The sequence below is a fragment of the Colletotrichum paranaense genome (genome assembly GCF_030867605.1).
Source record: "Colletotrichum paranaense strain IMI 384185 chromosome Unknown Scaffold_18.1, whole genome shotgun sequence".
Lineage (NCBI taxonomy): Eukaryota > Fungi > Ascomycota > Sordariomycetes > Glomerellales > Glomerellaceae > Colletotrichum > Colletotrichum paranaense.
In genome coordinates this window covers 206536-234116 of record NW_026848976.1, presented here as the reverse complement: position 1 = coordinate 234116, position 27581 = coordinate 206536, and the positions used below count along the sequence as shown (strand labels likewise).

Genomic DNA, 27581 nt, shown 5'->3' with positions numbered 1-27581 from the left:
AGGTCCAAAGGGTTGCGAGCGGGCAGGCTAGCCTATGTCGAGCCTTCCGGGTTGCGGGTGATTTTCTTACAAAGATGACTCAAACCAACTCCTCAATATTTTAAGAGAAGAAAAAATAGCTTTGACGGGTTATTACGGCCTTTGTTGTGTCTCGTTTGCAGGCCGGATTTCTGTGGTTAGGTTGGTGATGTATGCGAATGGCGGGCAGGAAAGGCTGCCAGCGGGAGTGGCCCCGGTCCGTAAGGCGCCTGATTCCACGCCTGCCTTGGCGGGGTTCATGAGGCGTAAGGTAGAATGACCTACCTCCCCTACAGTGCGGGAAAGCGGTCGTTGCCTGCCCCCAGGGCTGGGGGACTTCGGTGCTTAGGTGCCTGTGACCCTAATGTGCCCTGTAGACCTGCCCGCACTGCCTGGGAGTAGCAAGCCCATAGCAAACAGTGGGAAAGCGAGCAGATTACCTAAGCTTGCTACGGCTCGACAGTCTTCATGTTACCAAAGTGCGCACTGGGCCCAGCAATGGGTCAGCACAAAGTCTCAGGGATTGAGACAACTTCTGGAAGCATTTCCCATGGCAGCATGTAGAATAGGTTGAGTCCCTTTAGTAGAGAGTCCTGCAGCGATTTTGAGCATCTAACACGATCGGAGTGAGGGAGGCGAATTTGGAAGACGGCGGGGATTCAGTGACAGTCACACCAAGTAGGAACTGCAGCATTTGCCTCTGACTGGGCAATCGTACTCAGGCATTGGATCTAGGTACCTTACAACGTGAGCGGCCTGACTTGAGTGGCTTGCAGTTGCTCCATGATACCAATCAAGCACGTCTTGGATCCCTCCTCTGCTTTCTACCTGACTTTGGGGCTTTCTTGCGGAATCGGGGTGACGCAGCTCTTCCCAAAAGTCCAGGGCCGTGACTCGTATCAGCAACCTTTTGCCAATTTCGACGATAGAAGCAAGGATGGTGAGGTAATGCGAGCCGTCCGGAGCTGAAGACGGGGAGTAAGGCTGGAAGCGCACGTGAAGGGGTCAACACGGAGATCCACCTCTCTCTGACGGGAGGTCACTGAGCCACGCGTAGCCTGTAAGGGGCAACTAGATAAGGAGGGATAATGGGAAAGGTACTTGGATGGGATCCATGATGGGATGGGATTGGCAGTGACACCGAGGGGACGGGATGACATACCTGCCACCGCCCGCGCTGCGCTACGCTACGCTACCTACTTGCGTATGGATAGGTAGGACAGGCACCTTAGGTAGGTACCCAACGCGCCTTGCTAGTATGGCGAGATACCTCTGGGCCTCAGACAGGAGGAGGGAAAGTCGGGCAGGTTCCTCAGCGAACACGCCCAATCTGGGCAGGTTTGGCAAGGCACACACACGCACTCACCCAACATCTCCACTCAGCTCAAGGTCTCCTAGCACCGGGGTTACTTAAGCCCCTCTCCCCTCTTTCGCCGCATGCTGTGGCTTTGCTCTTCCCCCGATTCTTGCCATCGTCACCTTACTCGACTCTTCAGCCCGTCACTCATTTGTACGGCAACATGAGCAGAGAATATACACGCGCTTTTCCTGCATCAGACACTGGCTTCTACTTTTCGCTTTTACTTTCTCCCAATCCGCTTCCTCAAACAGACCATCCTCCTGGCGCTTGAACGTAGCACAAACAGTACCATCGGAAGAAGGAAAACCCACCATATCTAATCTTGCTACAGCCAGCGTATCCAAGCCTCGCGACCGACAGATACCTTCCTTTCGCCACCATCATATCCTTACCTTCTCAATTAAGGCATTCTTCACCTTCCAGCGACCATTGTCTAGGACTTCTTCCCCTTTGTCGACCCTGACTGCCGCCAGTTTCTATCCTGCGGTCGCTGCGACACAACTTACTATCCCATTCCTACGACTCAGAATGCAAGAAACAACAAATCAAGCAAAGCCAACGCCCACTCGTCGCCGACAAAATCGTGGCGGTGGCGGCAAGGCTGCTGGACAGAAGATGTACGCATCAGAGACCGACGTCGCCAATGTCTCAACCTTGGCCTTCGATCAAGCCGGTCATCCTCATACCCCCCAGAAGTCATATTCTGGCTCGCCTGAGCCGCAGTCCGGCAACGGCAACCAGCCTGGCTCCAAACAGCGCTCGCGAAACAAACCTCGGGCTAGGAACCCCAATACCGTAGCTTCGCCTGACGTCACCCGCCAAAACCGCCGCTCGACCCCTCAGAGCATCCCGGTGAACAAGTCGGCAGCGGCCGCTTTCGCTGGCGCGACTTTCCATGCTTCGCCTGCTCCATCAGCCTTACCTATGCCCAGCTTCTATTCAAAGTCCATTCCCGAATCTCCAGGACCCAGGCCGGAAGCCCAACAGCAGCCGTCCCCACCGGCAACCGAACGACAACGCCCGACACCTCAGCATCCTGCGACCGCACCTAGGGCTCACGAGTCGCCTCTTGACGCCATTTTCAGAGCCGATAGAGCTGAAAAGGAACAGGCGCGGCGGTCGAGTTCGTTGAACTCGTCCGTTCAAACAGACGGTTCTGAGTCAACCGCTGCCCCTTCGCCCAGGGAGGCCAACCATGGCCCTTTCGTTGCAAAACCTTACAACACTCACCCTGGGCACCGCATGCCTCTCCAGAGATCATCTAGTGGAATCTCGGCCCAGGAGCTTGACGGCTTTTCGGGAAAGCCTCTTGGCCCTGCATTCTCCACCCCATACCAAGAGCGCATCCGCGCTGCCCGTGCCGCTCCCAACCAGTCTCCGAATGGCACGAGACCTACGCAGGTCTCGCCTGCCGAGGATCGCTCTGAAGCTCTGAAGAAGTATCTCTTTGGGGGCAAAGGTCTGGCTTCGGCTGCCCAGCCACCAGCTTCGGCTCCGCCAGCTCAGTACGTCCATAACGGCTTCATGGGAAATAACCCGGCCCCTCAGGGCGACCAATCTGCCGATCTCCGCGCCATGGAGGACAACCTGCGCCGCATTCTGAAACTCGAGTCGCCCATGTCATCTACACAATCGGGAGAACGTCCTCTGTACTCTTAGGCGGCCATTGTCTGTCGATTGCAAACAACAAGAAGGTTCATTACACTTGGTACTTGGGGCGTCACTTGGCTGGTTCGCTTTGTGCCGTTGTTCCTCTTTGGAAGACGCAGGAGTACTGGAACTCATCTGGCATGGAAATGAGAGTCTGCGCTGCTTCTATTTGATATGACTTGTTACTTTGTCTTGCTGGGTGTCTTGGGGTTGCGGGAAAGCGGGAAAGCGGGAAAGCGGCAGGAGCTCGCAGTTGCTTTACGTGCCTACCTGAGATTCTACTTGATACCCGAAAGCGATGTTGATGTTCTCTTTTCAGTTAGGACCAATTCACATTCCGTTTCCATCTTTCATGTTCGATCATGTTTGTATCCATTCGAATTAGACGACTATCAAGATATTTACTTGGTGGCGTTGGTGGTCCAGCTCTGATCTAATCCTTTACACTCTTGGCATACTTGGACGGCCGACCAAACAGGACAGTATCAAAATAGTTTGAGAGGGAGCTCTCTGTAAACAATGTACTAGCGATGTTTCTGTCCTTGGTGAAGTGCAGTGGTTATGCTACTTGAGCAGACTACCGCGCAGCCCTTGAACATGTCCATACCTATACATGGCGAATCTGGGGTGTCTGTTATGTAACAGTTCACTGTGGACTTTCCAACCAGCACCTGTGATGCAATATTCCCTAGCCTCCCTTTTCCAGTATTCAACGTCACCGGCCCCTTTCTTGTGACGAAGCCTCTCTGCTTCTTCAACTTACTTAGCAAGTTAATGTCGGATATCAGCATTCATCTTTAGACCAAGTCGGATGACGGTATATAGACGTAGCACAACCTAAGACTTTTAAACTAAAAACTCGGATGAGCAGCGGGAAGCTTTTAGAAGCCCCTGAGGGTGAGACTACGGCCGCCCCAGCAATTAACTTCCTGGCTAAGTCACTGATTCTCGTGTCGCTCTAAGCTCATCCATCAACCAGGAGCCGCAGCACAATGGACCACCTCTATGATCTCTCACTAGGGGAACATCATCCCTGGCATAACGCATCAAGGGGGCAGTGGTACGCTCCTGTCAAAACCCGGCTCACGCTGCCAAGCTCTAGTTATGTGTATATTCTAGGCGATCGCCTTGATTGCCTACGGTGCCAGTTCTCCGTCCTGAAAGAAACGTTCGTCAAATATATGTTTATACATAACTCCTTGTCCTTCCGTCTTCCGGCGGTGGCGGTGCATTAGAGAAGCCGGCGACGAAAAGGGCGACGCTCCAGTAGCATCAGTCTGTGAGTTTTAAAGGGATTGTCTTATTGAAATCTCTTTGATAAGTTTCGCATTCAGGTTCAACATGGGAGATAGCCTGAAAGACGTCCCCTGACCGCTCATTGTAAAACATTGATGCTATTACAGAACTGTTGCCCAAAGGCTACGTCGTCATTGTAATACAAATACAGACACTCGTATTATACTAGATGAATCAACCGCTACGTGGTTTTCACGAATGCACGTAAGTTGGCGTCATGACATACTTGTTAAGACAAGCCTACTCATTCGGCGCCGAGACAGCGGAAAGAACTTTGTCCTCATCTCCAACATGTAGGTTTTGTATCCTGGGGTCTGAGTAAGAATATGATAACGCCCGAAAAGGATATCCGAGGGTTCTGTTGGTTGCAGCATCAGACCGCAATAAATGTATAGGGATCAGCATGATGGCTCCGTCTAGCCTGACACGAAGCTGACAGAAGTGAACTAGCGAGAGAAGTTTACACCTTACTTTGAGAGGCATAAGATATAGTCTGACTAGGAGCTGAAGTGCCGTCTATCTCGTCCATTCCGCCAGTGTGGCTTGCGAGATACTGGGCCCACGAACGTTTCCATCAGTGTTGTTCAATCCGCTTGTTCTGGGCTTCCGTCGGAATGATAGACGTCAGCATGCTCAAGATAATGAGTTACCGAATCAAACATCCACGAGACCAGGGCATAAGAAGTATTGATCCCAAGCTGGAAGATCCTCTACCTTGGTCATTGGGTTTGAGTATCAGCAACCCATAATAGACGATATTCTCGACCAGGGGCATTTTCACAACCATTCAGCTTTCGTGGAACAATGAGACTCCCTTCATCTGAAGTGTTCAAAACAACTTCTTATACTCAGCCGGAATTCCAAACATCGCTTGCCCCAAGGCTGTCTTCAACCAAGTCATTCGGTTCTCAATCCAAAGTAGCAACACTTGGGCAAGAAGAGCCACCGGAAGATGTAGATGGAACTTCCTGGTCACTTTCTTGCGGTATTCAGGGTTGCATGGGTTATCAGACATGGTAGCATTTGATTCGTATCAATCGCCTCTGCGACTACTGCCAGCCCGGATGTAGCAAATAGTTGGTGTCGATAAACCACAACACCACGACAAAACCGAAGGGTTTTTACAGATAGTGGACAAAACGTGGTAGATCATACAAACGACAAAGAAACGAAAACGTTCTGTACACCAGCAGAATATTCGAAAGTTTACGTGAGATTTTGAAAGTTAGAAAACATCATGGTTGAAGTGCGATGCATTGTCCGACGCGAATCTGATGCCTACATCGGTCATGCTTTCGAGGTTGATAGCAATAGCCCCTCCAAAAGAGATACTTGAGACAGATGACATCTTCAATCAATATATCGACCTTCGCCGTTGTTTTAGGAATGAACTTGTCAACACACCCATGGGACTGGATGTAACAAACCGACCCAATTTCGATATCGCTGTAAAGATGATAGCATAAGTGCCATTCAAGCGTGGATATGTAGAAAAATGCACATGCACCAAAAGGAAAGATCAGACACGAGAGCACGTGACTTCGCGAGTTGACGAACGGAAAGATGGGTCTTGGTTACACGTCGGCCGTGTAATTGACGTCGTCCAATGTTCACCATCATCACGACGAAGTGGTCCTAGTGCCGACGCTTCACTGCACTGAATTGTTTGCAAAAATTCAACTCCAGGAAGATCGAAAAAGCTCGCTGGGAATTGCAGCTGTCTTTTCAAGCCAGCAAGTACAGCCAAAGGCAGCAAAACCTCGCGAGCAATTATGAGTTCGCACAATAATCGGGCGCGACCCCAGTCGCCAAGCGAAGATGACGATCCAGATCTCGCATTAGCCATTGCACTCTCTTTACAGCAAGAGGAATTCGACAACGACGACAAAACCAAGGCTGCGTCGTCTGCAACGAAGCTTCCGACATCGTCAGCCACTAACACAGGCCCGTTAGGGCTGTTGGCCCTCGACCGCAAGAAGATGGAAGAGGAACGTATAGCAAGACTGAAGAAGCGTTCAGCTGCAGAGGCTGGTATTGATACCCAATCCTCACAGAGCTTAAAGTTGCTACGCCCTGGAGTCTCTGAGAGCCATAAGGTTACTGGTACCGCAAAGTCCAAGGCAGCGACACCAGCAATATCTGCAACACCAGCCGCAAATCCTTTGGAATTACCATTTTCGAAAGGAGCGTTCAAGCGCACTTGGGCCTTCGGCTGCCCCAGAAACGGGGAAGATATCAAGATTGAGGAAGTCCTTCAGAAGGACAAACTACAGCTGGCCGTGCTCTCATCCTTCCAATGGGACGAGGAATGGCTTCTCTCGAAGGTCAATGCCCGAAACACCAAGATGCTTCTAGTCGCCTACGCAAATAACGATGCCGAGGTATGTTGGAAGACTGTCTTACATTTCTAGGTCGAGTGCTGAGCTTGCGCTTCATATTCTAGAAAGCCAACATCCGCTCAAACATTCCGGCCGGTAGTCTCATCAAATTTTGCTTTCCGCCAATGCATGGCGGGTACATGCATTCCAAGTTGCAGATCTTGAAGTATGAAGGGTAAGTTGAATCTCAACTGTTTGAGCTACCAGTAGCCATCTAACACCGACACGCAGTTGCCTCCGTATTGTAATTCCTTCCGGCAATCTGGTTCCTTACGACTGGGGAGAGACGGGTCAGCTGGAAAACGTTTGAGCTCCCAACTTGACTTATTCTTGATGGTCTGGCTGACTCTACCTAGATGATCTTTCTGATCGACCTGCCCCGGCTCAATGGGCCACCTATCGAGACATCATTCGGCACCGAGCTCCGACGCTTCCTAAGAGCGCTTGGCCTTGACGACAAATTGGTGAAGAGCCTGGACAACTACGACTTCTCCGAGACAAGCCGTTACGGTTTCGTCCATTCCATGTCAGTAGCAATAGCCAACAGGGCAGCCCGATATAAGATGACATCCTGACTGAAGGCTGACATCGACCCATAGCTCTGGCAGCCATACGAAGGAAGCTTGGCAACACACAGGCCAGTCTACCCCTTCTGCTCGGGACGCGATGACTTCATGTTCGTGGCAAGTCAAAATTGTGCTGACTTAGACTTTCGATTAGGCTACTGCGGCTTAGGGAGCATTATCCGAAGCTTGGGTTTGGCAACCGAGAATGCCGTTGACATTGACTATGTGGTACGTAGGTGGTCTGCGCGGTCTTTTGGCTGAGCAAGTTGCCCAGCTCTTGGCGAGCGGTGACCAGGGGTGTTGCTAACAAATTTGTCATCCCAGGCATCTTCACTGGGATCGCTAAACCATGGGTTCTTAACGATGATATACTATGCCTGTCAAGGTGCGTGTGGTTGCAATCAAGCCTGCTGAGGTTTGTCAGGGTGAAAAGATCAGCATACTAACGCTCCATTGCGGGCACTCCTTGCAGGCGACTCAGGCATGAAAGAATACGAAGCCAGGCAGTCCAAAATGACCAAGAGCAAGGCTGCAAGAACAGGCTTGGGTGGTTCCAGACCGGTCGACATTGACAAGGAGCCGCTCCAATTGCAGCATCATTTCCGCATCTATTTCCCTACCGAAAAGACCGTTTCTAGTAGCCGGGGCGGTAGATCTGTAAGTTGTGTGCCGGCCGGGATCGCCGCGTTACCGGTCGATCCTGCTGCCCAAGTCCCCATGTATTTTCCCCGTATGCTCATTTTACGTGATCTAGTCTGCCGGCACCATTTGCATGCAAGAGAAATGGTGGAATTCTTCAACGTTTCCGCGAGAATTGATGCGAGATTGCCAAAGCGCCAGAGGTGGCCTGTTACTACATAGCAAAGCCATATTCGTCCGTGAGCGGGCGCACGACGGCGCAGTCTGGGCATACGTGGGGAGTGCAAACTTGTCGGAGAGCGCATGGTAAGTCAAACAGGAACCCTCGCGATTGGCCTGCAGGCTACCCTTAGTGGTAAGGGCTGTGTGACGAAGAGTGAAGGGGCAGTCTAGTGTAGTGTACTGTCTCGTCTCAGTGAGGGAGACAGTACACAGAAGGGGCAAAGCCTACTGTCTGAGGGCAGCGTGAAGAAACGACGTGGGTCGATCATAAGGCTGACCTAGATTGAACTTTTAGGGGCCGATTAGTGAAGGACCGGGAGTCGGGAACGGCCAAGCTCACTTGTCGCAACTGGGAGTGCGGCGTGTTAGTCGCGGTCAAGGACAGCTCGGCAAGTACTGGGGACCAAGACGCACAGGCTCAGTCGCGTCCGCAGGCAAAGGCGCAGACTGTGACGCTGGAGGGGCATGCCGAGAGCGAGGAGACATTGAAGGGCAAGGAGGGAATGACGGCGGCAGCGGCAGAGAGCATGGGGAAGCGGCGGCATCAGCAGCTCGATCAGGACGGATCGGTGGGCCTCGATGGAGTGTTTGGAGCGACGATGCCTATTCCAATGAGGGTGCCGGCGAGGCGCTACACGTCAGATGAATCGGCAGCCAGCCGGCCATGGTTTTTTATGAAGGCCGACTGAGAAGAGAGCAAGCAGGGGTGGGGGTGTGATTCAGCTGAGACACCTTTTTGAAGGATGACCAGTGGCAGCTAGTAAGTCCAGCAGCACCAGTAAGCATGCAGCATGGAGAGCGAGGGAGAGGGAGACCGGGAGGGAGAGAGAAAGAGAGAGAGAGAGAGAGAGAGAGAGAGACAGCATGGAGCCAAGCGTGTGCAGACTGCAGAGCACGGACGTGGATCTTCACGGATGGCATGGCGTCGTCTCAACCTGGAGCAAGCCCCGGGTCGGCCGGGCTAATTAGCCCTCCGATGGCGGTACCAATCCTGCCGTACCTAGCTTGCTGGCCAACTTGTTCTGTCTAGCGTTCCGCAACAGTGTACATATGGAAGACTAGTCTACTCTGAGGTAGCGAATGGATGGGTATGGTACCTTTTTCCGAGTCATCGCGCTCCCAAAGAATCCTGCAATTGGATGGGCAAGGGGTTTATGGTCAGGAAGTTGTGGCAATGCCTTCTTCGTACATTTCCTTCTCCAAGGCGCCTAGTGGCGGCCGTTGTCGGGTTGCAGATAGTGAGCGAGAAGGTCGAGAAGCTACGGATACTTACGTTAGTGTCCATTTCATCATGTGTATATGGAATCCGAATGCGGTGAAGAGACTGCTGCACGATGCGCAGTTGACGGACTACTAGACGCACATTGGAGTGTTCCACGATACCGAAGGACAGGTTGGCCCACATGCCGGACAAACCCGGTGGGCTGGGTATGGAAGGCAGACCTTGTCAATGTTGCAGTTCAGCAATATAATTAAATACAAATCGATGATGGAGATGTCCAGAGGGCCCCCAGAGGATATGGGAGGGGCTTGTTGTCAGTCAGGGGTCAGGTCTATGGAAACAAGAAGCAGTCGATGTGTGTAAGGGGCGGGATCGATGGGAAAGTGGCCGGTTGATCAGGGGTGAATCTATCGAACGCAACGGTGAGGTGTGTTGCAAACTATGTGTATACGTACGAACAACCAAGTACGAAATACTGGTTGTAGCGGAGGTAATGTTTGTCGGCGATTGGGTGATGCTTGGCTTTGATGGGCACTGGTAAATGGAACGGGGCTAGAGAGAGAGAAAGAGATATGATGATGGTGAAGAAAGCGAAAGAGAAAGTGGCACCCAAAAGGCCGGCGGTGTTTGATCGTTCGTGATGCGTGAAGTGGGCGGCGACTGAGGGCATGGAGTTGGATTTACCGTCCGTACCAGTAGCCGCATCGAGGCATATGGATGGATACTAGTCTACGGGGCATGGCTATGCGGCTATTATCATTATCCGTAGATAGCACGGCGAGTTATCCAGAATGCTAGCCAGTGATGATGATGATTGGTGATTTTTTTTGTTATTTGTTTTTGTCTCGTCTACGTTTCGCGTCATCTGCAGAATTTGTACCCCGACCCCCTCGAAATTATGTCAAGCAGGAGAAAGCATTGGGAGAACCGACGTCTTGGCAACGACTTTTGCGTGCCGTGATGGTCTGCTTTGCTGGCTTGGCACGTCGAGATGAAGGCAAAGATGGAAAGCGAAGTTGGTGTTGAAGTTGATCAGAATTTACTGCCAAGACTCTAACCCAAGCGTGGCACGCGCGCGGTATTGCAATGCCGGTCGGTACACAGGCATACCTACAAGCATACAGGCACAGGCACACAGGCACGATGAGGTCTCACCATTATCCATTCCCTCCCAAATGAATGTGGATGAGACATGCATAGCAAACGAGTCCAAGTCCCATGGTCCTCAAGTCCCCGATTCAGGACCCAAGACTCCAGAACCCAAGGTGATAAGGTCAGAGGGAGCGTTTGGATGCGGTGTAGTGCGGATATACTACAACATACAAACCCGCTTTGGAAGCTTGGCACAGTCGGGGTCCTTGTCAAGTTGGGCCGCTAGTGCGAACTCCAGATTGTGAGATCGCAGCTCTTCTGGTGCCAAACACTGGTTTCCCTTTTCTTTTTCGGATAGTGGTGTGAATGGATGGGGGTTGGTGTGCTGCGTGGGGAGCAAAGTGGTGCGTGGGCGGGACCTTGAACATGCGTGGGCGTCGTATGGGCGTAGTGTACATCTTTGCCTTCATCGGACACACTCCCACCCCCTTCTCTCGCTCTCTTTTTCTCTCTCTCGTTCTCTCTCGTTACGAATACCTACCAGCTGCCTACCCAGTCAGCTAGTGTACCTACCCTGTATAGATGCACCATACAGAGAGTACATTTGGAGCACAAAGTACGCAGGCAGTCAGTATTCATTATCAGTCTCTGTGTATCCTATGGAAGCGTATCTGTGTAGGGCATCTCTCTCTTTCTCTCTTATCACTGGCCGGCTGTTCATGTGGAGGATAACTCCATCTTCTCTCCATCTACTCCCCTGCTCACCATATACCTACGCCCTCGCCGGGCAGTCCACCTATTCACTAGCTCACATGCTTCTTAATTCCTTTCTTCTGCCATCCATAGAGCCTAGTAAGGGAAGGGAGAGAAGAGGAAAGGGTCAATATGCATGGAGGGTCCTTATTGGCAGTGACAGGGCCACAGCACTGACATAACATGGCCCGCCTAATTTCTCTTATTCCATCTTTTTCTTTTTGTTCCACATCCAGCCTACGGAGTTGTTACCTCCCACTCTTTTGATCATGTCATCCACAAGCCTCGTGAGCCACATGTGTCGCTGACGTCGCTCTGCGTGCGAAGCACCAGATCGTTGCCGCCTTTGGGCTCGTTTCCTTTCCTTAGCTTGGGGCTATGGTATGGAGTCCCCGTCCAAACGTTTTGGCGGATATTTCTGCTCGGGGAGATGGTGGAGCAGCGATCAACTCTTTTGCCGGAACCACGACATGGGCTTGATTGGTTCAAAGATGGGATAACTCGGTTGGGTACGAAGTATAGATGCTGAAGAAAAGATGGTGGGCAAAGTTAGGTTGAGTTGCCTCCCGGAATCCCAGCCTTCTACCATGCCACAGTACTCCGTACAGTCACCAGGAAGAGGAGGGATGTGCAACTGCAAGCAGATGAACGGCCGAGATGGAGGAGAAGAGAGGACAGAGAAGGGGGTCCGGCGCCGGGATGCGGACTTGTCACGGCCGCATGCACCGGCACCATCCACCACCCCCTTACTGTTGGTCTTTGCCATTTGGTGTGTCTGAACTTCTAGAGTTACAAGTGTCGTCCCTTTTGGTTCCCTTGGCTAGCAATGCTATTATCCGGCGCGCGGTTATGTATGCTAAGAAGTGTCATCTAGTTGCAGTGGGACAACGTACGTGATGGGGTCGCATCACTGTAACCACCTCACGCTACCCGACTGCTCCCTAGCCGGCCAAGGACTTCCTGAAAGTTGAGCAATGTGACATGGTGCCTCTACCCAACCCACTCATACCGGATGGGCCGAGTTTCTTTCTGGGGGGCTCGGGGGACCTTTGCCTGTCTGCCCGGACAGATATTACGTGAACCAACGAGATTGAGCCAGGGGGACCAAAGTATGGAGACAAACATTCTGACTCTTACTAGCAAGAGAGGTACATACCAGTGTCAAGACTCGAGAGTCAATAGATGGACTAAGGGGAGGAGGCGATGATGGCGAGATGGGATCAAAACCAATTCATCGGACAGGGTCTAGGGCACCGGGGACCAAACGTTTCAACTCTGCTGTGATGAAAAACGAAAGACGCTATACCATTAAGGGGGGAGGGAGAGAAGCCAAGCAAGTTGCAGGCAAGCCGCAAATTGGAATAGGAGCAAAAAATAGACATTTTAGTCTATTTTGCGGCGGGTGGGAAGAGCATGGGAATTTCTCTGATCTGATCTACGGATCCCTTGGACTCTGGAGACTGGAGACTGGACACTACACAAGGAACCAGGGCAAGCCCGCAAGGCAGGCCGCAGGCCTCAATCCTGGAACCAGACAAAGAGGCGGAGACGGGCACTTTTGTCGTTGATCTAATTACCTGCACCCCGCCAACTACTACACGGCAATTTCTGTGCTACAGCGGCCCCGGCGAAGACCATGGGGAAACATCTCACTCAACGGGCGTACAGGGACAGGGGCGGCATGGCGGAGACATACGTAGAATGATGAAGTACTGAGTATCCGTATTCTTTTCCTATGAACAAAAAAGGTACGGAGTACGGAGTGCTTCTCGTCACTTTTGAGTATGCGTGATGGGCCTCCTTGGCTCCCGTCTCTGCAGACTGCAGCTGCTTCGCCGCCATGCTGTTAAGCTTCCAGTCCTCCCGCTTCCACGCAGCCAAGTAGCGCGCCACTTCCGAATCATCTACACAGTAGGGGCCCAGAGAGCTGCACCGGGATTGACATTGGTTCTTACCAGCCTGGCCGCTGCTTTTGGTGTAAGCCGCGGCGGCTTCGGGCCCAGGGGAATGGTTGAAGTCTGAACCAGGGCAAGGGGGTGCCAGTGGGGGTCCGGTCATTGTGAGCGAGGTCGGAATTGTGGGAGTTAATCTTTGTCCGTCATAAATCTTCTCCTGTGTTTTCTATACGGGTAGCTAGGCATGTTGATGAGTGATCAACAAGTATGCAGATGGCGAAGTCGATCGAGGTGCAACCGCTGCCTCATCGCCTAATCTTGCTAGCTGGGAGTTGAGTGTGCGCTTGCTGCAAACCCTTGGCCCGTCATTCCCAGGGGCCAAGTACCCAAGATTGACCAACTTCGCCAAATACTTCCCTGTCTTATTCATGAGACGCGCTTTTTGCTCGCGTTCCTCTACTAGATCTTGTTGCGGTTTAGCCCCGGTCATGCTAAGAGAGAATGTGGGCAAGACGAGGCGCCAAAAAGCCAAGCCCAAACTTCTCAACCTCCTCGAGTGCCAAGATGGAGTTGGAGCTATGGACACACATATGCGTAGGTACACAACTTAGCGAGGCGATATCGCGCTTGTCTTAGCTTTGGTGGAAAGACACCACCTTCCGTGTGGCGTAGGCTCATGTACCTACCGCAACGTCAGGCTGGCGGGCGGGAGGGGTCCCGAAGTCCATGCAACACTGCCGCAGACTAGGCGATATAGATCATGGCGGGGAGTTAGGGTGGCGACGGATAGACAAGCATAGAGAAAGTCCATTGGACCGTGGGCCTTAGCCATCCCAATGACGACGAACAGACGAAGCGGTGGCTTGCTCGCGCTCCTAACTAGCAGCCGCATAAGCATTATCGTATCATTTCCACAGGTCTAGCGTCTTCGGGGGGGGGGGGCGCTTCTCAAGTAAGAGGCGCGCCAAGATATATCTTGGCACAATGACTTTTTTTGTGGCACGTGTACGCATATGCGGCAAACAAAATGATTGATTTCTGAGGAGAGAGGGCTTGGGATTTTGGGTGATGAGGAAAAGAGGACTTGGCAAGTTGGCAAGTTGGCAGAGAGAGGCTTGGGTCTTGGCAGAAACCTGCTCACTATCATCATGCGCCTCGCTATCGCGAGTATCCGTACCCATACCCGACTTGTCTACTCTCGCTCCGCCACGCCTGAGGGGCTAGATCTCGCATCACACGACACCACGTAGGATCACCTTGATGGCGAGCCAAGAAAAAGAATTGATAGATCATGGTTCGGGAAGTGAGGGGGAAATGGCTTGGGAGGATACCAAGGGCTGGGGAGGGGTGGTGACTGAAGGTGGTGGTCATTCGGCGCCGGCGGCTGTGCCGGCACCGGCCTTCCGGAAGCCCGGCGGGCAGACGTAACAGTCCGTCCGGAAGGTGGAGGCGGAGGGAGAGATGAGCAAGCGACGTGGGAAGACCGGCAAGCGAGACACTCGACCTGATACTGTCACGATACCAACGGGGCTGGGCGGGGTGTGACGATGACGAAGGGCCAATACTAGGGAAGGGAGGGGAAGGGGGAGAGCATGTGTTCATGACCAGCCAAGTCCACGCCAAGCTGTTTGATGCCAAGCTTGGTGATGAATGCCAGAGTCGAGACTCAATGGCCACGGCCAGACAAGAAGACGTTGCCAGACTGCTGACGATGTGCGACGAGGGTTCGACACCTTGTTGCTCCTTTACGCTAGTCTAGACTGCTCCTCTCATATGGCTATCCGTACTTAGACGTGTTCGACGATTCCATGGTGTTATTAGTGACGGTCCCTTTGTTTCTGAGCGTGACAAATTTGACAAGACCCCTCCCCCATGTCCCACGCCAAGATAAATCGCGGCACGGCGGCAAGTTTAAGATGGCTTGGATCTTTTCCGCACCCGTTGCTGCCGCCCGCCGCCGTCAGTTTGCGGTGAAGGCCATGTGCAGGGCCCATATCAAGGTTGTTACAAGGCGCGGCGACCGCGGCCGCGGTCACGGCGGCTGTTGCTTGCTCGCCTGGCTCTGGCGACGTTGCGGGCGGGAGCTGGGATCAAGGGATTAATATGGCAGTGGTGCGAATGGCAGACCAGGCTGTCTGCGGGGATCCAAGTCACTTGACTACAGCTATATATGATGAGAGACGGGGGTATCCCCATCTCTGGGACGGTCGATTCCCTCATGTTTGAATATGTGCCAAGAGCTTCACCCCTGGTCACTCAGTGCCCCCCCCTGGCTGATCTGACATACCTTGTCTTGGCCTCTGTTGAGCGCAGATACCCTCGAGAGTCGGGACTGACTGATATAGCAAAAAAGAGGGAACGATGAGGGGCCACAATTCAAATTGGAGACAGGGGACGTGAGAGAGAAACCGAGATGGGTCGTGACAGGCAGGGAATCTGGATAGCACCGTGACTGGGGTGAAAAGAGGAAAGGGCAGGAAATAAGTCAAGCGGAGAAGGGCAGACAGGCCGACAGACCGCCTGTGAGGCTGTGAAAATATCGGTGAGGTGAGCTGTGTGCAAAAGACGAGGAAACATGAGAAACATCTACGCGTTGTGAGGTGTCGTGGAGCGAGGCTCATCACCGCCGACATTAGAAATGATCCAAGCCGGCCGGCGATTCTCATAAGCAAGTAGTGCCGCACGGCGAACGTACCGGTCACACATTTGCGTCTTCCCCTTGTGGCCCGGACGGTCTACGGAGTAAGGTGGACCGTGACAGCCCCTCGGGACACGCTTACACCGTGGTCGGGGTCCAAACAGAGCCTCTCTTCTGACAATAGAGAAAGATAGGCCGATGACATACTCTCATCTGTCGTACGGAGAGTTAAGAGGGGCCGTCATTGGCCCATACGGGATCCTGGTCAGACAGGTTGGTGAGGTGCCGGGCCACTGTGGGTAAGACAAGGGGCAAGAAGCTACCGGTAGGCTGAGCCAGACATTCGGACACTCTGTTGTTCTCTCCAGCCTCCAGCATGTGGAAGCGCTGTGTGTGTAACCGTATGTATCACAGTACTCGTTCACAGTGATAGTGCCTTGTCCCCCTCCTTGGGACAGCTAAAGTCGGGTAAGACAAGACCAGCAAGATGGTAATACACTGACTGTATCTTGAAACCACCACTCGACAGGAGTCCAATGGGGTCAAGGCTACGCGCCGGATTTGGCTGAAACCATCTTTCTCTATCACACAGTCCAGAACCCCCATCTTTCCCCCAGCTGCGCGTAGGTATCTGTGCCGTGCTCGAGCTGCAGTCTAACGTGGCACAGCAGTCAAGACTCCTCCCGTGGAGCAGGCTAGGTGCGACACTGGAAGGCTTAACGTGACAACAATGCATCGGGTCTAGATGGAGAAATTCGCTGTGCCCACGCCATCGTCGTGTTACTCTACAGTGAACTGCGAAACCACGACACGTCAAACATTTACCATGCAGGCCAAAGGTCTGCAGCCGCACTAGCATTTCGGCCGGTTCGGTTCTGGCCGTCATTCCATTCTTGTTTGGTTTTGTTTTAGCTCAGGTTTTCGACATCTCCTAGACCAATGGCAACAGATGCGTGACCTTGGACGTGTACACCATGTCTTTCAAGGCTTGGATCTGTGCCATCAGTGAGTACAACGTCTCCAAGCTCCGAGTCGGAGGTAGGTAGTTCGGTCGACTTCAGTCTAGCTCAATCTGGACATAGCCAGCAAAGAACTGTAGCTGATGCGCTACCTTAGCGTACCGGGATAGGGCAACCAAGAAAAGGAGGCCAAGGATAGGTGTTAAGGACTTGAGAAGTTGAGATGGAGTGATGGTATCCGCACACTACTCCGTACGGATAGTATTGTATGCAAAGTGTCCGTAGATGACGGAGTTCTTGGGTGTTACGGACGTGCCTCCGCGAGTCGTGATCAGGTTGGCTGGGAGCCCTGCCTACCTGGCGGGAATCATCGGAAACGTCGCCGTTGCCCATCATCGCGACAGGACCAGGCCAAGCGAGCTCGGGGAACAAGTGCGACACAGAGTGACAAGGCGTCATGGGCGGGGTAGGGGACGTGAGGCATTCGACGAGGCTACAAGGCATATGTCGGCGGGGAGCTTGCTAATGGGGAGCGGGGAGCTCAGCGAGCGGGCGGGCGCATGAGAGATGGCCAAGACGAATGTGAGGCCGGTGAAGTGGGCATGGGTGGCCCAGCAGGATGGGACGAGAGGGGAGCATGGGGTATCTTCGCTCTTGTGCTTTTTCCGTCCGTCTCTTGTTGATCACTTGTGGGTGTATCGGACTCTGAAAGGGTATGGCCATGCGCTCGATGGCATCCCTAGTGTAACAGGGAAAGCTGAAGGGCCATCCCGTTCATTCTCTGGCTTTCTTTCTCTCCGCCTTCTCTGGCCCATCTCACCCATCTCCCTATGTCGGCCCTGTCGTCTCGACTCTCTCAACTCTCTCGTGCCGACATCCTTTGGCCCCATTTCGCCTCAACCCTTCTCGGCCCCCTCATCTGTGAGAAACCCGGAAGAGACCCGGAGGGAAGATCAAAGTAAGGGTGAAAAGACCATGACAAGAAGGGCGTCATGGCCTGTCGATGTCGATATGGGAATAAGACGGTTGAGCTGGAGCATCAGCGTTCACTTAGCTAGGGCGGTTGGGTGAACGAGTCTAGCGTCGAACACACGGCTGCTCGGACACGACAAAGCAGTGTCGCCGGACCACTGGCGTTGCGACCGCTTCGCGGAGGCCCGCGGAGTGCGGGAGCCCCGCGTCCGCCTCAGGCCTGCTAACTTGCCTGCCCAGTGCATTTGTATGTACGTAGTCAACCGCAATCCGCCATCCATGTCTGGGATCTGGGTACTGTGAGAATCCGCTTTGGTGTCCCAACTCCCATCTGTTCAAAAGGCCCTTACCACGTGAGGCGGACCAAGGCCAGACAACAAGGCGAGCGGTCAAGTACCCAGAACCGTGCTCGGGCCCTTTCTAGGCTCATCAGGCTATGACACCACTAGACGCGAGATTTTGTTAAATAACGATACAGAATCAGGCCACTCGTACACAAGGCGGGCAGACAAACCACACCCCCAGACACTAGTCGACTCCAGTGTGAGATGCGTCGCGCCCGCTCAAGGATACCAATGTAGTAATCCAAGGGCCAAGACTGAGAGCAGAGCGAAGAGGAAATGGCATGTCCAAGGATCAAGAATAAGACTCGTGGGGCGTAGGGATTCCGCCGCGGACGCACGCAGGCTATCGTCAGTGTCTGTTGTGGATGATTTCCTGTTTGTTGACTAAGCGGATGCTGTTTACATCCGTACTTCATCCTCATCGTCTTTCCGGGGCTGAGCTAAGAACCCCAGCCTCGTTTACTTGGCGGCGGGCGTGAGTGAGGCCTGCCCGGAGTGAGACTGAGTTGGCCAAATTGGGGTAGTACACTCATACTGAAGTCGCAATTGAGGATACTGCTCATTTGCCTGCAGATTCTCGATCAACGTAGGACCGGCCATGGGGTTTGAATTGGAGTAGGTACTGTGGTACCCAATGGAGTCTGAAGATGAACAATGACCCCAGCGCATTCACTGAGACAGGCGTGGAGCTCTAGCCCCAACAGCAAGACTCAACAGCCGGTGCCGTCATCAGAATTGAATTTGCAGGACAGAGTGCCGGTTCGGCATCCCAGGCACGCTTCCGGTAGGTCGGGAACCGAGGCGATTGGCGGCCTTGTTTGGCTTCTTCGTCGCTTGTGTGAACGATTGGTCGGTTCAAGTCAGGATGATATCGCCGATGGCCGATGGCCAATGGTGGTCCAGTCTCTGCATATCATGAGCCCTTGATCAAAGTCCGGCCGGCCGAGTCTCTATTGTTGCCCACGGACATCGGGCTTTGATTACTGCATTGGTCCGTGTGAGTAGTGAACCTGAAGGCCGTCGGTGAGGTGGTCAGGCAAGGTAGGTGTGGTAAGGTTGGTAGGTCTTGTCTCAGGCTCTTCCTTGGCTATTGAGCGGGAACCCAGGCTCCCAGTCGCTGCCCCCCTTGGCGGCTGTGAGGGAGTATTCGTAGGGAGTTAGGACCCAGGCCCAGGGAGCGATGTCCAGAACTTCAGGCTTCGGGAGCATAGACAATGAACCGGGATAAGAGGGTCAGCCCTGGTCATGGCCCTTCCAAGTTCCCCGGGGGAAGGGGGTCAGGCTAATTAGCAGGGCTACGAAGGAGACACTTCTTCTATGCTCCCGCTCCCGCCCTCGAGTCTTGCCCGCCCTCGCAAGGTACGGATACTTACATTGCCTTCTCAATTTGCCCCCTTTGACGTAGGGGTAGGTTGTGAGTTGGGACAGATCCATCGAGGAGGACACATCCTGGGAACATGGCAGAATGGTACGGGTATCCCGTTGAAAAATGAAGAGTCCAGTTGCTGGTACAAGGTTGGAACTCATGTTGTCTGAGCTCCGGGTCCGACTCCGGCTCCAGCACTAGCTTGACCAGATGGGGTGCCTAGGTCCAGGATGCAACAGGGAGAAACTCGTCGATTTCGGGCTGCCAATGCGGGAGCGTTCATCGTGCCTCAATGGAGAGTTTTCAGACAGCACGAGCAGTGTCCGTACGTCTGGCCGGTTCTGATGTAGGATGAGATGAGATGCGAGAGGTGATCGAAAGTTGAAGGTTGGGTGGGTGGGTTGCGAGATGAATGGGTGCTGCTGGCAGGTATCCGTAGCGGCGTGGTACAGAATACCCTTCCAATTGCAACCCCAGTGTCCCCCGTCCGGCCGCAGAAACAAATGGAGGATGTGTCGTCGGGGCCGGCTCCGGGCCCCGCACAGCCGAGCTGCGAGATTGGTGGTCGATACAGGCGAGCTATCCAGGATAAATGCTGTGAGATGAAGCCCAAGACGCAAAGAAAAGAGGGGAAGGGTGGTTTGCTATTGGTGTCAAGTTTCAGATCCAAGCACACGTTGGGCCCAAGGAAAACGCTCACCTGTCAATAACAGCCACGGCTATCTGTGGGCGTTGAGAGAGATGGAGAAAGTCAACCTAGTGAATACTGCAGGATTGCAGCCCAACTGCAAGTGATGTTGGATTTGTTGCGATGCGGACCAAGATGCAACGCCGATGCCCCGAGCTTCTTCTAGGTTCTAGTATACCTAGGTCTGCTGTGGCGTGCCTCAAACCAGACGAGGCATGTACGTACTTTGCACCTGTGAGAGATGGGATATCCGCATTCGTTTGGTGAGGTAGGTGAGTACCCACGTCCCTTGACAACAAGGTAGGTAGTCCATAATCACTTGCCGTCTACGCAGTATGAATTATTCCTCCAAGTTTCGGTACCTTACCTTATGTAGTGTGGACCATGGAGTACTCCGTACCTATAGACGGGTATCGGTTCACCTCAGTTTGGGCACTATGCGCGCCGCATCTGTGCTGCCTGAGGATTGACATCCCAGCGGCCAGGCTGCAACTATCTCAGGCATCATTTGCAGCCTGCAAGTGACTAAGGGCATAAATCAAGGCACCAAGGCACAAAGGCATCAATATGTCAAAGATGCCCTGCATCCCGAAATCTCAACCCTCCTAGGCGGCGGCATCTGAAAATAAAGTCCATCGCCGGTTTCCTGCCGACAAACGCCGATTCACCAGCACGGCCCTTTACCTCTATCTAGTATCAGTAGTCGGGTCACTAGGTAGGCGTTCAGAGCATGAGCCATTTGCCTTCAACGCCGGGTACCACGCGCCCGTTGTTCTTAGCCGTGCACCATCACCATCACCATCACCATCACCATCATCACACATCCATCGTCGGACGTAGCTCCTGTGTCCGATCAACCAATTGAGCGAATACCTCGATGCCCAATGTAATCTGCTCCAGGACTCTGGATGAGGAGCCCGCCGTTGCGTAAATGGAACTGCCCAGATGTATGGGTGAACCTTGAAACGCGCCGCCCTGGGATGCCGCAAATCTGCGCACAAAGATTGATTGGGGTAGGGGGTACCTTGGCATGGATATTGCATAGCCGGCGCTCAACCACACCCCTACCTTTGCGGCAAGCTAGATGGAGACTGTTGGAGTTCGTTTCTGCCTCGATCCATCCATGTTCTCGACAGCCATCCATATCCATACTTGCGCGGTCATCCCTCTACGGTACGGGTATTCGTACCTTGAACAGGCAATACGGTACGCATACACCACGCCCGTGCATATCGAAGGGAAATCAGATCTGGCTTGATCGTCTCGCTGTGCGGTAGCCCGTACGCGCACTCCCACCATCATGCACACAAAGCGCAGGCACACACTTTCACCATTACGGAGTACTGCCACATGCACTTCGGTTTTCTTGGCACATTGGCTTCGACCTTCCTTTCCTTAAAGCCATGCGGGCGCAATCCAGTAAGGTACACACATTCTCTGCACACTAGGTGCCGGAATGCTGCAGTAGCCAGGGCGCACAGTCGCCCATATGGCACCCTCACTTGCCATGCCGCCGACGTTAGCTTAAGCTGGCATCCCTAGCAGTCGTAGCAACGCCGGGAGCATGTCTCGATGGAATCAAACGGATATTGCCGTTCTCCACGATCCCCTTCCCAGTCACTGATGCGACAGAGTTCCCCTGCTCAATCCCAAGATGATCACAGCATTGTCCTGATCGCCCTGTGCCCGGGGTCTTGCGACCATCAGCAGGCGACAGAACGGCTTGCTGTAAAGTCTTGGCAACGATTCCTCAACGACGCTGGCTTGTGAATGTGATAGTAGCCAATGCCGTGGATCATACCTGGAGACTTTTCCCGCTCCCGGCTATTTGCTGTACGTAGTATGCTAGCGTTTTCTGCCAAATGATCGTGTAGCTTTGACCGATGCAATTGGATGAGTCTTGGTATTTTTTGACACGCAAGTAAATTTCCGCCCAGACTCGCGGTAACCTGTCGTGCTGGAAACCAACGTGCGTGTTTGGACGCATGGCCTCGTCCGCTGCCACCATTCGAATTGACTTCTGCGTGGAACAGCCTGCTACAGACCCAACCGGACCGAACTCTGGCCAGGTACAGAGACAGGCATGGGTGGTATGAAAGTGACTAGATACAGATATGGCTTACGTCTGAGCACGAAATTTACAGATCGTGCATCACTCAGCCAATCCACACACACACACACACATCCGTAGTTATGTATGTCCGTACACCGCCTGCCAACGGCTTACCATGGAGAGCAATGCACGTTCCCGTGCCTAGTTTCAGACTCTAGATAGCCATTGACTTTGAGAGCAGCATGTTATGTATGGAGCAATATGATAGAGAACGGAAAGTCCATTGCGCATAGTCAATGTGCCCCGGCTGATATGTTGCGCCATTGGACGTCGAAAGCGCATACGAATACAAACAAATGCAAGTGCCACTGCATGACCACCCCGCCGATGGCGATGAGGCGGATCCGGACATCTTGAAGTTATGCCGCAGCGTCCCTCCCGCTGACCCTTCATCTTCAAGACTGAAATCGGCTCGCCTTGCTGAACCAATAAGGTTAGCTTTGACGAGGAACATGCTGGGTGTTTCTTGAAGCTAAATCCAGAGCAGTTGGTGAAGCGAGAGAGAGAGAGAGAGAGAGAGAGAGAGGGCTCTCGGATGTCGGGTGGGCACTTGCACCACACCATCTCAAGATACGATGAGACGGTTTAGCTTACGTTGGGTATGTGCCTAGGTTCTGTTAGAATAGAGTTGCCCAGCTTCATCCACATAGGTGACAAGTGAGTGAACAAAAACTGGCTTGCTTGCTATCTAAGAGATGAAGTCTTAGTTGGCAGAGGGATGTCCAGTTGTGTAAGTTAAATGTTGCATGATGCCTGGCGACCAATCTTTGATCTACTCCCGGCCGTTCGGTCAGTTCGCCACCTTGTCCTTTAATGATACGACAATGTGATAGGGTGTAGTCAAATTTGTCGTTGTAGCCATCGGTTTCGGAAAGTAGGCAGACTCTCAAGATGGAGGATGACGATACACTGCCGGTGATGTGAGCTCTCCCCTGGTCTCGACTCCACCGCCCCCTCCGCCCCCCGGTGTCCCATTTCAACGAGGCCGTGTGTCAGCTGTAGTCTTCCCAGAAAGTGACATGACTTGGTTTCTTAGAAGAAGAGGCTTGTACGGATATCGTTATCTGTACATGGCGTTGACTAGGGAGTACGTAGCCTTGACATAGCAGGAGCAGGAGAATTGATAAACTATCTACATTCAGAGGCAGGCAGTGAGCTCATGCATTGCAGAGTGAGGCCTGGCAAGAGGACAGAGAAAACGGCGGAGGGAATTGTTGTTCCGACCCGCCCGATCTTAAGTTGGAAGTCACGAAAGGTTCAGGTTTCGTGCTTGATTGCTTTCATCTTCTAGCTTAGGTACAAGATACCCAAAGCCAGAGCACATAGGTTCCTAAGGTACCTACCTTAAAAGTGTTAGTAGGTACGTGCTGCATTCACCAGATCACGTGTTCTCTTTTTTCCAAACCGTGCTTGCTCAACTCGACTTGGCAGACATCCCGCACCATCATCCATGTGATCCACGCCCCCCCCCCCTTACCATTCTCCCCTTCTGATTCTGCTCCCGCTTCACCCTTTTCGCTCCTTCAACAACAACAACCCCACCTCCACCACCCACCTCACATTACCATTTAGCCATCCATTCTTTCAACTGCACGTCGCACAGCCTTCCATCGACCACCCACCCTATTCCCACCCTTGTGTTGATCATTCTTCAATTTCTCGGGGACCTGAGCCTCCCACCCCGCCTGGGTTCCTGGCGTTGGGTGCTTATGAGCAGGGGTGGCCTGTGGTCCCTTGTTCTGCAGCTCGCAACTTACTGGCTCGGCTTGCGTCTGCTTTCTGTAGACGACATGGGAAGATCCTGTTCACCCTGTTCCCTGTCCGAAGTGACAAGCTTGATGGCAATAGTCTTTTCTCCTCCGTGTTTTTTTTTTCTCTTTCTCGTCGTCCCTATCTTTATTTGCTTTTTCCTTCTGACCACCCCCCCCCCCCTTTACCCTATTCGTGAACTCCTCCCTGCAGACACAGCTAAGGTAGTAGCTATGCAAGCCTATCCGTACCCGTAGACGCAATTCTGTCGCGAGCTTGTACCTGGCCAAGTTGGGCTAGGGAACCTTGACCCGAGTATTCTCGCCCGTCATTGAAAATTCGGCCTGTTGCTTTTGAGAGGTTGGTCCCTATTTGACTTAGGACCGAGGCTGTTGGCCGGGTTCGCAAACCCGCGGACCCGCCGTTCGTTGCTCGGATTGCACTCCGTTGTGAAGCTGCCGCGACCAGTCTATCCATAGTAGAGCCCCGTATCTGTACGTTTCGTCTTCTTCTATCTTCCTTACTATTCCTAATGGACCATCAATCATCTTTCTGCACCCTTTCACATGGTGTCCACACAGCTGTTGTCGCCATGAGCCTACCTTGACTCTAGTGCCGTGTGGTATTGTCCTATTCGTGCCTTACTGGATACGGATACTCCGACAATATTTGGCCGGCTCCAAGCGGAAGCGCAGCTTCCATGTCTTGACGATGTTCCCATTCTCCACTCAAACACATGACGCATCGCGGCTCAAAAGTCATGCCGTTGTCTTTTCGTCCCCTCAACTCTCGAGTCTTACCCAGGTACTAATGTGTGTCCTGACCAAGTGTATCTGTAGAGCAATTCCACGAGTTTCGTAGCAGAAATCTACTTGGATGTATCAGCGTAAGAACACGCAAATGTGGGAATATGAGCTTCGGCTAGGTATGAAGAGCAGCAAGACACACTTTGAACATCAGTTCCATCATCAACTCTGCAACATTTTGGGGTATCGACTGACGAGACGTCGAATCAATCTTCAGCACCCCAGGTCTTTCCACAACCCTTCCACTGACCCTAGCTACCTAGGGTTTGAAGCCTGGCCCCTGGTCAGGCACGAATCAATACCCGCGCGGAGTTCTAGCTCAAGCAAATCAGCGAAGCCGACTCAGCAAGCCACGGTCCCCCCTATCGTCCCTCCCCTGTGCCGTTCACACACTGACACTCGTGTATCCCGTACTTTGTACTCTTCCATTGAGCTCGCAGGCACGACAGGCCTTTCTCGTCTCCATTTGTACGCATTGTTCACCTACTCCCTGTTTCCCTGACGCAAAGCCACAGGCGTTTGGCACCGCGAAAACGAGCCACCAGCATGGGCACAGGTACGGTACACTACGGAGCGCCAGATCCCACCGTCACCCATCCCAAGTGTGCCCATCTGTCTTACCTAAGGCGTACCACGCGACAACGAGTGCCCCTCCCTGGCTCTGGCTTCCCCCAGAGTACGTATTATTGGCTGTCTCTCAACGGCGACGTACATGCTAGGATATGTGCCCCAATGGTTCCGGCACCGTGCCGACGATATTCGCGAGCGAGAATAGTGCTATAATCGGCATCGACTAGAAATCCCAAACACAAGTCTGTTGCCAGACGCCGTTATGCGCTGTGCGGTTGGAATATACGTGGGTATTGTTCTATTTCCAATTAAGCACAATACGCGCGACTTTGGAGCCGCGCTGGGTGGGAAGCAAAGCTGCAGGCATCCGAGCCTACAGGCTACACCAAACCACCGGGGGTGGTGGGACGGAGTAAAGTTTTCTTGATGACAATCTATTAGAGTGACATCGACCAAAGGCAAAACCGCAGTCAAGTTAGCATGCCACGCGGGAAGCGGGCGAGGCAGGGCAAGGGACCGGAAAGGTAACAAGAACGGTAAGCAGATTGGAAATGTCAAAAATAACCCAATTCTACGAACAGCAGGCACAGACGGTTGGTTATTGGCAAAAAGAAGGAAAAAAGGTGCATTGGTGAACGACGGCGAGAAAGTTTGAACCTCCAGAGAGTGAGTGCTTGAATCAATCCATGATTGTACCCGCCGCACACCATATCACGCTCCTTCTACTAGCATCCGACGTGTAGTCAATGAGTTGTGACAGAATGCCTGTGTCACTACCTAGTACCTCGAGGACACGACGAACTCTTCGCACACTACCCAAGCACCGGATGGAGTATGGAGTGAAGCTGGGGGGATCCATCAGCCTAGCTCCGTCCTGTCTCACTCTCGCGCCCGGCGCAGTCGGGACAAACACAAGAGGCTGCAGGACGAAACCAGTACGAAAGAGGAATTCTCGAGATGGGAGCTGACTTTGCATTTCCCGGCCTTGTCTTTCGGCTTTGTCCCTGACGCGCTTCGGAACTGGGGTAAAAGAGCCCGTCTGCCGATATAGACGTGGTTGGCGGAGGCAGTCCTCGATTACGAGAGACCAAGAAGATGTCACCCGCAGGCACGCACGTACGGATACATACGTACCCCTTGTGGTCTCGATGACCCTCCTACGGTCTACCCAAGTCAAGGTAGTGTTGGAACAACGTGGAAGGGGTTTACAGATGGAAATTATCCTCGCAATCGGGATCACTCCCTCACACCTACCTATCCACTGGTTACTGCTACTATGCAAGAACACCTAGGCTATGTTGAGCCAAAGCGTTTTCGATGGTACTCGCCTCACCTAAAAGAAGTTCGTCTCGATGGTCGATGATGCCTCATCTTACGTGTTGTTCACTGGTCCTTACGCACTCCTCCTTTCACTTCTTCTTCATACCCTCTCGCTTTCCGTTCTAGTGTCATCACTTCATCCACAATGAGCGTCTTGAGGCGCAAGCGTGGTATGACTGACGCGGCAGTTGCATTGATAGCCCTATTCGTACTTGGAGGGGGGGCATCAATCAGCCTCGCTCGCATCGAACCCTGCGATGGTTGTGTTCTTTTGCTGAACCCTTCACTTCGGCGTAGCCTAGCCTCGCCTTGGACGAAATGAAATAATTCTCAACGGGCGAGATTTGCCAACGGGCAGGTAGGGGACCAGGTGCCGTAGCCAAGAGGCTGGTTGTCGCCATGGATGCGTCGAGATGAAATTTAGCGGCCCCTCGACCCTTGTCTTTTGACCTTACTTAACATTCTTCCCCAACTTTGCAGCACAGGCGTCAAATCTGCTTCTCCTCTGCATTTACAAAGTAGTCTCTGATTACCGTCTGCTGCCCTTGGATACACTCACTGACCCGTATGAGCGCTCTGTTGTTGACGACAGCCACAACGAAGTTGCTATCCCTGGGTAATTCGCTACTTCTGGCGCATCTGGTGGCCTGTGTGCGCGAAGTAGCGATCTTCTACATGTTCGGCGCAGACATGTTCCTTGTCTCAAGTTAGGCTCTCACACGGCACGCAAAGCAAGACAGGGAAGCTTGGAATTGGACGACGGGCTGGCTTTGTTTTCTTCTGTTTCCCTCCTTGTTTTCTTCAACATTTTGGCTCCCGAGCCCGCCGCCTGTGCTCTCCCTGCGCTGCCTTTCCCTTCCCGTAACCTTCTGTTCCTCTTGCCACGGCTCCCCACCGCTGCCGCCTTCTACCGGCTCGACCGTGCCCTCTTCTTGGCTGGCGGGTCATGAGAGGTTCCATCCAGT

General features: G+C 53.0%; 7 protein-coding genes across 7 annotated transcripts, besides 1 other annotated feature; 5 read left to right on the top strand and 2 right to left on the bottom strand.

The window, feature by feature from the left end:
- Positions 1 to 1906: 1906 nt before the first annotated feature.
- CPAR01_15138 (uncharacterized protein) lies at positions 1907 to 3037 on the top strand (the record flags this gene model as incomplete). The annotated part of the gene is made up of 1 exon (XM_060499387.1): positions 1907 to 3037. One exon carries the CDS (start codon positions 1907 to 1909, stop codon positions 3035 to 3037), a length of 1131 nt encoding a protein of 376 aa, XP_060341819.1.
- A 165-nt stretch (positions 3038 to 3202) lies between these two features.
- On the top strand, positions 3203 to 3460 carry CPAR01_15137 (uncharacterized protein; the record flags this gene model as incomplete). Its single annotated transcript, XM_060499386.1, has 1 exon — positions 3203 to 3460. One exon carries the CDS (start codon positions 3203 to 3205, stop codon positions 3458 to 3460), a length of 258 nt encoding a protein of 85 aa, XP_060341818.1.
- A 2636-nt stretch (positions 3461 to 6096) lies between these two features.
- Positions 6097 to 8818, top strand: CPAR01_15136 (ubiquitin interaction domain-containing protein; the record flags this gene model as incomplete). The annotated part of the gene is made up of 10 exons (XM_060499385.1): positions 6097 to 6705; positions 6768 to 6877; positions 6934 to 7006; positions 7059 to 7228; positions 7302 to 7378; positions 7423 to 7496; positions 7593 to 7653; positions 7741 to 7925; positions 8023 to 8213; positions 8425 to 8818. 10 exons carry the CDS (start codon positions 6097 to 6099, stop codon positions 8816 to 8818), a joined length of 1944 nt encoding a protein of 647 aa, XP_060341817.1.
- Positions 8819 to 9428: 610 nt separating this feature from the next.
- Positions 9429 to 9605, top strand: CPAR01_15135 (uncharacterized protein; the record flags this gene model as incomplete). The annotated part of the gene is made up of 1 exon (XM_060499384.1): positions 9429 to 9605. One exon carries the CDS (start codon positions 9429 to 9431, stop codon positions 9603 to 9605), a length of 177 nt encoding a protein of 58 aa, XP_060341816.1.
- Positions 9606 to 10247: 642 nt separating this feature from the next.
- On the bottom strand, positions 10248 to 10457 carry CPAR01_15134 (uncharacterized protein; the record flags this gene model as incomplete). The annotated part of the gene is made up of 1 exon (XM_060499383.1): positions 10248 to 10457. A coding segment is annotated over one exon (210 nt), but the record flags the coding sequence as incomplete, so codon positions are not given.
- A 4638-nt stretch (positions 10458 to 15095) lies between these two features.
- CPAR01_15133 (uncharacterized protein) lies at positions 15096 to 15757 on the bottom strand (the record flags this gene model as incomplete). Its single annotated transcript, XM_060499382.1, has 2 exons — positions 15096 to 15175; positions 15379 to 15757. The coding sequence occupies 2 exons, from the start codon at positions 15755 to 15757 to the stop codon at positions 15096 to 15098; spliced, it is 459 nt and encodes a 152-aa protein (XP_060341814.1).
- Positions 15758 to 23732: 7975 nt separating this feature from the next.
- Positions 23733 to 23819: a sequence feature (Short protein (CPAR01_15132, KAK1520081.1) was converted to a misc_feature.).
- Positions 23820 to 27183: 3364 nt separating this feature from the next.
- CPAR01_15131 (uncharacterized protein) lies at positions 27184 to 27327 on the top strand (the record flags this gene model as incomplete). The annotated part of the gene is made up of 1 exon (XM_060499381.1): positions 27184 to 27327. One exon carries the CDS (start codon positions 27184 to 27186, stop codon positions 27325 to 27327), a length of 144 nt encoding a protein of 47 aa, XP_060341813.1.
- Positions 27328 to 27581: the final 254 nt, after the last annotated feature.